Source organism: Squalius cephalus (genome assembly GCF_949319135.1).
Source record: "Squalius cephalus genome assembly, chromosome: 16".
Lineage (NCBI taxonomy): Eukaryota > Metazoa > Chordata > Actinopteri > Cypriniformes > Leuciscidae > Squalius > Squalius cephalus.
The window spans coordinates 18,416,400-18,427,139 of NC_137137.1; the positions used below are offsets into that span (position 1 = coordinate 18,416,400).

The window sequence follows — 10,740 nt, forward strand, 5'->3', positions numbered from 1 at the left end:
AATACAAATAAAGCTGTTCATTGTTTGCTCATGTTAGTTCACGGTGCATTAACTAATGTTAACAAGATTTGAATAAGGTATTAGTAAATGTTGAAATGAACAAATATTAATAAATGCTGTATAAGTGCAGTTCGTTATTAGTTCATGATAACTAGTTAACTAATGTAAACCAACGAACCTTATTATAAAGTGTTACCAATTATTGTAAAATATTTAATTTAGTTTTAGTAGTTTCATGAGATGAATAATATATCCTCATTATGATGCTATAGTAACATCCATCAAAAATGTTAGCTTATTCGTACCAATTATTATATAAATAATAAGGCAAATGTATGTAAAATAAAATTTGAAATATGTATGTAAATACAGAAATATAAACATTAATATATGCAGTTCAAGTATTTCATAATTTGATCAAATGGATTAATAATTCAGTTTAGGTAAAAACACAACTTTTAAAAATCATAGTCAAGCTTTAAAAAGCCTTAAGTGTGTCAACAAAACATCAGTGTTTCAGAGGTCAGTTCAAATAAATGATCATTTTCATATTATCACATTTATAACGCAAAGAATGGCTCAAGAAATATAAGCTTCTGCATGTACTGTATTTATAATAGCAAAATAAATATCCTTTAAAGTTGTCTCTGGCTGGCACATTAAACATATAGACATAGCACACACCGTTTCTATGGTTGAATACTATCACAGCTGTGGAGTTACATGTCAAGGACATTTACTAACACATCTAAAAGAGAAGAGACCTGTATGGAGAAAACTAAATAATCTATTCCATGAATGAATTTAAAAGCAAAACCCAGCCATCTAACGCTCCCCTCTACACCAGAATAACATCCCGTTAGGTCAAAGCGTTAAACGTCTGGTGGTGGGGTATGTGTGTGGCACAAGTCGAGATGACAGATGATTGCATCATTCTAATGCTGCCAGGAGAGGCTGGGCTAATGTTGACACAAAACCTAATACTTCCTTGCAGAGGAACAGGCTGGCTCAGGCTCGGCCTCATCCCAGAGCAGGGCGCTATACAAGGGCCTTCAACACTGCAAGCAAAAAAAACCTGAACGCTGCAGGATTAGGACCCGGCGTCCTCGCTTCTCTAAACGTGCGATACCTTTTCTCACACTTTCATTAAAGCAGCTTTCATTTTTATATTTATACAACTAGCGAAACAAGTATTCAAGAACATTACAAATCATTCAAAACAATGATAATATGGGAGAGTAAAGGCATTCTGGGTTAAAACACGATGTCAGGGTGTATTGGGAGGGTGTGCACGGCTCCAGTCATGTAGAAAACACACTGCAAGGACCAAAATCCACTCATGTCAGCGGGAATATGGCATCCTGTTCGCAAAGCAGAGCTAATTAAAAAACAACACATCGCAGGAGGATGCCCCCACGGTGCTAAAATAGAACTATCAGCACACCAGGGGATCGTCCACAACTTCCTACTTTGAGCAAATTATCCCTGGACCAAGACTAACAACAGACTTGAGCCAGGTTCCACTGACAAGGGCCAAAGGGGAACATTCAAACAATTCAGCATTCAAATAATGCAGTATACTGTTAAATAACAGTCTAGCCTATCTTGCACACACACTGAGTTCACAGAAATCCTACTCTCTTTGCATGTGGTACAGAAATCCTAATGTCTATTTGAGAATAATTCAATTCACGAGTTCAATTCAGCCACAAAAGCCATCTTTGCCGAAAACATTAATATAAAACTTAATTATAATTACATTTATCCTAATTTAAAAAGTTTTTACAGTTTTTCTGATTTTAAAAGTTAATGTTCTGAAAACAAAAGATAAAAGATTCCAAACTTTGTAATTGTTTTTTAAATGAGAGATTGAATAGTCTGTATTATAGTCTAATTTAGAGGATTAATAATAGTCTATTGGGTTATTTAATATTTATTTTCCTGTCTCCTTTGAGCAAGCACGCAAAAAAAAAAAGAGAAAGAAATGTAAAAACGAGTGCCGGCTGTAGGCTATATATTGTAGACTAGTGGCGTTGCAATTCAAATGAATTCCGATTAATTTGCAATACAGTAGCCTAACGAGAATTCCCAATAATAGCTTGAAAACACAATTATATTTCCATAACCTGTGCCTTTAATTGGCACTAACACAAAGGTCTGCTGAGCCATTTAAAGAACATTATATGCAGATCGTAATTCCAAAGCTAATCCTCTAATAACGAAAGGCTGTTATTCCAAGTTACTCTTGAGCTACAGCGAGGTGAAATTTCCGCGCCAAAACAAGCTATAAATTCCCGCCGGTAAGCTTGTGCTGTAAATAGCTGACAGAGAGGTGTGAATATGAACGTTTGCCCAATGTCGTGATTTACGGTTCCAATGATTATAGGGCATGAATCAATTGATGCTAGCATGTCATTAGGCGGAGTTCCACCAGTAACGGCCAAGGACTTCAACTTGGAGCCACGGGCGCTTTGCGGGGTTGACAAGTACAACCTAAATGAACGTCATAAAAGTCAAAAAGGTGCCAATTACATCTACTAAGTGGCCCGCCATTGAGAAATAAATAAACAAATATTACTGCTAGCTACCTTTGTAGCACGCGCGTGAAAGGACCTCCATTGCAGGTGAATGCTGGAACGAAACTGCTGTTTATGAAATGGCAGGTTTTGTAATGCGGGCTAAAAGAGATCAGACAGGAAAATATGATTTACACTAACCTAACATCTGATTGACATCCAGTCTTAGAAATCATAACAGAGTTAAGATTACAAAAAGAAAAAGAATAAAAAAGGCGAGAACTCCAAAGACAAGCAGCCTATGCTGAATCTAAACAGCCCTTCTATAGATACAGGCTACTCAGAAAACCTCTTTCCCATGTTTGGCATGTCTCGCGCTAGCTGCCGTCTCCAGGGTAATGGAATATAAGACCAAAGCTATGAAATTAATTTTGTTAACACTAACTCTTAACGGTCAACCTGGAAAAATCGGGGACTATTAAAGTCAGGCGGTAGATATGGCCTTTTAATTGTTGCTTGGTGTCCGATAGGGACCTCCCAGTTATCACCATGAGAGAGGGAGCGATATTTCAAAACCCCATGACACAAAAGCTATAGCTAGAGTAGAGACAAACACGGGAAGAAGAAGACATGCAACATAAGGCGCCCTGCGATCGGTCCACACTCACAGCTTCAGGACCGGGTGAAGATCAACACAGCACTCACACACTGAGCACATTCAAACTATCCCATACCATGACCAGGCCTTCATCATTTTATTGAAAAGATTAATAAGAAGTCCGATTCGAGCAGAATGTAATGGTTGCACATATAAAATATAGGCTTTTTTAAACATTCATGGTGGTAGCCTCATGGTTCAAAGGCATTCTGTAACAGAACAATCGAAACAACCACGAGTGCATAACACAACAACAACAACAACAACAACAACAATAGCCTAATAATACTAATACTAATACTAATATTATATAATTGGCCTAACAACAATTATAAATTACCTTAATAAATTAATGAAAAAAATTGAAGAATTAATAAATAAGTAAATAAGTAGGAAAAATAATAGCGCGTTTATTTTCTGCGAGCAGACAAGAAATTAAAGAATATATATATTTCCCAGAAATATATAACGCGGAATGTCTCATTTAGGCCTAAATATTTTCTGGCGATTTACCATTGGCATGTAAATAAAGGTAAAATAAAGATAGGCCTACATTAATAATCTGTGGTGACCATCAGCATCAATCTGCGTTAAACAAACCTACTGTGTGAACGACAGGTGATCAAATAATTATGTCGACCTGGATTAATCGAAATAAACGAAGAAACGACCACTTTAAATGAAATCGCTTAATTTTCATTCCCACTGCGTTGCAAAATATCACAGCCCAAAAGTTCCTTCAAAATCACAGGAGTGACTTAGCCGATCTCAGTTTAGAAATAAGAAAAAAGAACTAGACAACGCAGGATATACAAACTAAATTCATTAGGCTATCTATAACTAAAGGTCTAAAAATATAAGGACTAATCTCCACTGCTCCACAGTACACTTGGTGGCACAATTGTAAAACTAACACCATTTTAAGACGTTGACAAGTTCAACAAAATCATACCACCAACTCCACCATACAGTCCAACTTTACGAACTGAACGACTAGAAGAATTAGCTCGTGCGTAAAAACGAAAATTGTGTCATGTCTTTGCTTGATCACAGTTGAATTAAAAAACTAAAGCAATGAACCTGCGCGCGTGTTACACACCAAAAAAAAAAAAAAAAAAAAAAATCCATGCCCTTACTGTTGGTAGTCATGTTTGCAGTAAAGTTTCCTCTCCCGGAAGTAGCAGCTGGTGGTGAGCGGTTGTTGACACACGGCGCATTGCAAACACTCCTCGTGCCATGAAGACTCGTTGACGCGCATCAGAAAGCGGTCAGATATCGGCCGCTGGCACCCCTCACACACCGCCTGGTGATGGCACTCCGTCCCTGGAGGGCAAAAGCATCATTTTAATAATAACACACTGACTGCATCTGAATTTTTAAAATAAGGATTTATAAATGGGCTACTGAAGAGGTGGCTATGAAATATGTTCTTATATGTTACTATTGCCATATTAAATAATATGACACGGTAAGAAAACAAAACAAAACAAATGGTGTGTGAATAACTATCAATTTACCACCATACTGTATGCACGATTGGATTTATTATTATTATAATTATTAATAATCATTATTATATACTCTCGAAATTCAAATAACGCAACTTTCAGCCAAAACTAAATATTAAAAAAGTATAGCCCAGGTCTACATGATTGCGACGATTATAGCCATGTGTTATGCAAAATAATTGACAAAATAATATTTGTACTTTTTGTTTATATAGCCTACTTACAAAAACATTTGGAACAAAAAAAGACTGGAATTATGTAGCAGGTTTTTGTTAGTTGTTGCTTGTCAGTCTGTCTGTTTGCTTGTGTGTGTGTGTATGTGTGTGTGTGTGTGTGTGTGTGTGTTTAAATTTATTTAGGCCTGTTTTTACTTTTTACCATAAGCTTTTTATTTATTCGCCAGGGTTTGGACGTTCAATTTGTAGTTCAAATGAAGCAGTCATAATAAGATATATTTCTGTAGGTGTGAGAATGAGAAATAGCCTAAGTAACCGTTTGTATCATGAAAATGCCAATTTTGAAGCATGGAAATAAATGCATTACGTTGCGCATAAAATGTAAGAGAATTGGATGTTATACATAAGTTGTGTACATGGGTTTATTTTATCTGGGAAATAACTTTGATAATTGGGCAGATATGCGGCCGGCCGGTAAAACGCATGACACATGAGGAGGATGCATCCAAGCCGCTTGCATAGCTCGACTGCCACAGTTCCAGTTGTAGTTCTCTTCGACATCTTGTTTTAAAAAAGCATTATACAATTCTCAGAAATGATTTTTTCGTATTCTCCGAATATATACTGAAGACACTGAATCACTTACCCAGCATAACTCCAAGCGTAGCCTGTCCCGACCGCAGCGGATGGTCTTCGATTTTTATACCGTCCAACATCTTTAAATATTCCCACTGTTACGTGCAAGGAAACTCCGTCCTAGTGACTCGGGACCTGTTGTAATATCCATAACAACACATTTGTCAGAGTTGTCCACGCTTTAAATCCCCAAACTACAGCACACAACATCAGTTGATATTACAGAAATCTCAATCTAAGATGGCCAGCTCAAGAAAACTTTTCATTGCAATTGCCACTTGCAAGATTACTATATGCTCTTGATCAAACCTTGGTATAGAAGCACAACAACACATAACTATAAAACTTAAAACACGCACTAAATCACCTGTTAATTACCGGCCGAGTCAGTCTAGACGTTTTCTGCACGAAGCGTAAAGTTTGTATCCCGGCAGTGCGCTATCACGAGCTGCAAGGGGAGATCCTCCCTTTCCTACACCGTGCACAAGTCGTCTCGACCCGCAAAACTTTTCAGGAAATTAGTACAAATCCACGAAAATATAAAGGAGATGTCTAAACGTTAACTCTTAAATTAGTGCGCCATTCGGCTCCCTGCAGCTTGAGAAATCTCAAAACTGAGATAGGCTTGAGAGAAAGCACCCTCCCCTTTTGGTCGCGTCACTTTGCAGACTATTGACTGACATAGGGATGCTATTGGTGCGCCAGTGTTCGTGCACTCTGCCGAGTGGAACTAAATGCGTTCCGCCTTCCAAATCGCATTGCCTCCCAAACTAGAGGCGCACAAGGATGGTAAACAACGTTACGAAAACTGTGGTGAAAACAAACGAGTCTGAAAACACAGTCTAATTCAAACTAAAGCTTTGCCTAAAGGAAAGAAAGAAAGAAAGAAAGAAAGAAAGAAAGAAAGAAAGAAAGAAAGAAAGAAAGAAAGAAAGAAAGAAAGAAAGAAAGATGTGAAATACGCGCGACTGTTCTGTGTCTATAAATGTATTACTTAAAAAAAAATGTTGAGGGCTCAAAATGCTACATTTCTACATCAGCATCCATATCTGAAGTGATAAAAAAGAAAGAAAGAAAGAGCTGTTAAGTCAATGTTGAAACAATTTTATGTATATTCATATTTACAACTTCAAATATGGATGTTGATGCCCCACAGACTAGGCCATGTATATATATATATATATATATATATATATATATATATATATATATATATATATATATATTTAAAAGCGGGAATACATTTAGCCTATAGAACAGTCGCGCCTTTTTTGATTTTTGATTTTTTTTTTTGACAATATAGGCTATGATTTGCGTATTAATGAACAACTCCTACCAATTTAACGAAATTACGACGCAAAAAATAAAACAGAAGAAAAAAGCACATGTATTTTATCTGTTAACAAAACAACATCGATAATAGGCTAACTGTTATTTTTATTGTTCATTATTTTAGTAGCATAAGTATCCCACACTTTGCATCGCAGCTATGTTCCAATTACGATGAATACAGAAGAAAACAAGTCATTTGTATAATCTGTGGCTCTGTTTGCAATTAGCCTACGCGTTATTTCTTTTGTAATTAATCACAATAACGGCAAATTTGTAACATGCGTATTGTAATGTAAAATGTTACTGTTATTGTTGTTGTCGTAAATAGAGCTCTTTGGTTTCCCCCCTCTCCTCTCATGCAGAGGCTGCTGGCTTTGATATCAGGTAGCGGAGCATCACGCCTGCCCCGTCCGCGTGCTTTGTGCTTTTGTGTCCATTATGAAGCCTCGAACCTTCTGACCCTCGTCCACGATGCACCTGGAGATCAGGGCCGATAACCACAGACAGCGGATGACAGAGTCAGATCAAATAAAATGCAGTCCTATTGGATGTCTGGGATAGAGTAATAATCCTACCGATTAAACAGAAAAGATAAAAATCGAGCTAATTTTATTTAGTGCGCTTTGTTTGTTTCGTTCCGGCGGGACCGCTTTGGATAGATCTATTCTCATCCAAGACCAATAAACCAATCAAAAGAGGACGCATCTGAACAAATGAAATGATGCAACAGATAAGTGATGAATCTTTTATACATTTATTAAAATGTGTAGCTTCTTTGATTATTCTGTTACCCTGGCAATTTATTTAGGGGAGTAAATTCCAGTAACTCTAACCATTAAGACATTTCGTTCTTATTAAAAACAACGAAGAATCGTTTAACTAAATTTTGCACAGCATAATTTATAGCGGTATTGTAAAGAAACATTTTTTTGCTCACCGTTTTGATCATGAGGGAAAATAATAAATCAGCTGTATTTATGGCAGCCCAATGCTTCACAAATGTTTGAGACAGACTAACGATAGCCATGACTACCAATGATATACATTGACTACCTATTGAGAGCAACTGTTAGGATCCCAGTGCTGGATATTTTGGTTGAGACCCACTAATGGTTGCGCCTTTCATCTTCAGGTCTTTATTAATTGCACGTGTCCTCAGTTGTTGCTGAGATAAACTACATAGTCAAGTTCTCGTTCTCCCTCTATTTATTTGAAAATAAAAATAAATTAAAAATACACTCTCTAAGTATAGGAAGCCTCTGTTAAAATGCTCAAAAAAATTGATTTAACTCATTGCATAGGCTAATAGGATTTGGCCAGTCAAACGTCAGTTTTTAATATAACTAAAAACAACGACTTGCCTCCAACGCCCCAAGTCATGTAGGCTATACTCAAGCATGGGAGTTAACACGCTCTTTTCCAAACATCATATAGCCTAGTACACTGAGAGGGAGGAATGCACGCGCTTAACTCCTCGCGCTATACATAATTCGTCACGCTCCCCTGTTACCGCCTCACTCCCGGGATTCCGTACTACCTCCGAGCCATTTAGGAGACTTCAAGCAGTCGCCAAGTGAGATACCTATGACGACCCCTCATTATAGAGTAGCCTAACCCCCACCAGCCCAACACCTTTAAAAATAAATGTCTTCAGTTGACACTCAGAAAACCATAGGCCACGGCGGCCAGTTCATTACAGTCCTCTAAACGGTTTATTCTCGGTCGACCTCATCTGATAATGAATTTTTAGTACTTTCTCCATTACACTGCAGAATGCCGCGTGATGATCAGCAAGGCTACTGGTCACCGATTAAATACTCAATCAATCTAAAGACAGGAGGAGAGTCAAAGGACGAACTGTATATAATAACAATGATAAATTGTGGGCTGAGATTACAGGAAAACAATGGAATAGTAGGTGGACCGTAAACCAACAACTGGATAGTCACCTATTTAAAGCTTAAAATAAATAATAACAAAAAAATAATAATAACAACAACAATAATAGCTATCAATGTAAACAAAAAAAAAAGAAAAAAAAAGTTGCTGTCTTAATTTTTTTAAGTAGCCTACAATCAACTTGGATGTTTAAGTCATTTCAACTTAAATTAGGCATACATTAAACTGACTTTAAAAATGAGTTTAAAACAACATATAAAATAACAACAAGTTGACAATCGCTTAATTTATTTTGATGCGTTAAAGCAATGTAAAAACGTGTTGTCATAACTTATTGATCATATTATTTTTTACAGTAATATCAAAAAACGGGCTAATTTTCTTTAATAGTGTTGTTAAAGATGTAGCTGTAAAATATGTAGGCTACTGTATAAAAAACAACATCCAAACAAACAACTTTTACAACCAAATAAACGATTTTTTTTTCTGAAAATGTATTTGAAATGATAAAGTGGAAGATTTCATTATTTTACATTTACATAGTTGCTGCCATAATGAGATCACATTACCTGCAAAACATCTTTATATTATCCAACATTTCAGGTTTCAGAATAAAATAATTCGCTATTCGGTCGCAGGAAATTCGAAAATGTTCACGTGTGGTTTTTATGCTGCATCCTTGCAGATATAGGTTTAATTCCAAGTAATCGAGTACAGTTGGAACAGAGGGACAGTTGAAACACCTTAAATAACTTGCGTGCGCATCACTTCTTATCCGTGATTTTTTCCTCCACACTTGCATGGTAATTTTCCACGATCAAAAAGGATGCTACTATACGCATGTGTGGAGGAAAAAAAATCACGGGTAAGAAGAGATGCGCACGCTAGTTATTTAAGGTGCTTCAACTCCCTCTGTTACTCAGAGTGCATCTTTAATGAAATAAAAAAAATAACGTTTTCACTATTTCCAAATTTAATGTTAAAAAAACCTTGTGACTCACCATCATTAGAAAAGATCGATGCATCATTTACCTTTATTGAGGTTCACTGAACATCCTTTGTAATGAAACTAGAGCCCGAGGGTCGTTTTTGTGCCTAAACAAGATTTGTGAAAGGCTCCCCCTTGCGTTTCAATAATGATCTGCAGAGAAACGGCTAGGCCTAATGACAGACAGATTGCAGAGACAATCTTGAGAAAATCAAGCTTCTTATTAAAAAGACGATTGTATAAAGATGTCTGGATTAAGAGCAATTAATATAGAGATTGCATAGCTCTTGAGATACTGGAAATTCACAAATATCTGCTCTTGCATCACAGATTAAACACAAGACATGTCTGTTAAAAATCAGCTTGCGAACCAGCTAAGTCCAGGAAACTAACTTAGGCTTGGTTAAGATGTTTTCTTTCCCCAGCAGGGATGTGCTATGAAGAAAGTAATTGCCGCAGAGAGGAATGAACTGTGTCCAAGGCCGTCAGCAATGAGCTGGTGGCGTGACTTGTGTGTTTTAGGGACTTGGCCTTTTGTTTGGAACTCTGGTTTACGAAGTGTTTCATAAAGACGGATCTCATTGGACAAGCATGAAAGGCAATCAGAGCGAACGCCTTACATGTTTCGAGTCCCTTAAAAGTCGTTCGACTTCCGCCACTGGTGGCGCAAAGGCCCAAATTTTGTGCCCACAAAAGTTGAAAGGGTTTTAGTGTGCGCACGAGATGGGTTCTGAACTTTGGTCTCGAAAGAATTTTGACAAGGAGGCCCAAAGCAAAGAAACGCAAATGCATGTGATTTATGCAATGTTGCTTGAGAAACTCTCTTTAATTGTTTTCTTTCAGACACCCCTCCCTCTCTCTCTGAGCAGCAGGTGTGTGGCACGTGCACCACAGTGAGTGAGTGAGAGAGAGGGTGAAAAAGCCAATCTAAACTCAATAAATGTTTGCAAGCTTTGCTACACTGTTTTAGTTAAACAACGCGGATAATTCGACCACAAGGTAAGAACAACGCACCATGCATTAAGAG

At 37.2% G+C, this 10,740-nt stretch overlaps 1 protein-coding gene across 2 annotated transcripts in view; it reads right to left on the reverse strand.

The window, feature by feature from the left end:
* The window catches only part of lmx1bb (LIM homeobox transcription factor 1, beta b), a 72,462-nt gene extending 62,536 nt beyond the window's left edge, over nt 1–9,926 (reverse strand). The window contains exons 1-4 of one of the 2 annotated variants that reach the window (XM_079896685.1): nt 9,727–9,926; nt 7,131–7,303; nt 5,505–5,629; nt 4,311–4,497 (exon numbers count right to left, since the gene is read on the reverse strand). In XM_079896685.1, the coding sequence (XP_079752811.1) occupies nt 4,311–4,497; nt 5,505–5,574 (257 nt within the window). In that variant the 5' untranslated portion in view covers nt 5,575–5,629; nt 7,131–7,303; nt 9,727–9,926. Of the gene's footprint in view, nt 1–4,310; nt 4,498–5,504; nt 5,630–5,861; nt 6,145–7,130; nt 7,304–9,726 lie in introns of those variants that run through there. The other variant, XM_079896684.1, reaches the window with a different exon arrangement.
* Between the last annotated feature and the right edge of the window lie 814 nt (nt 9,927–10,740).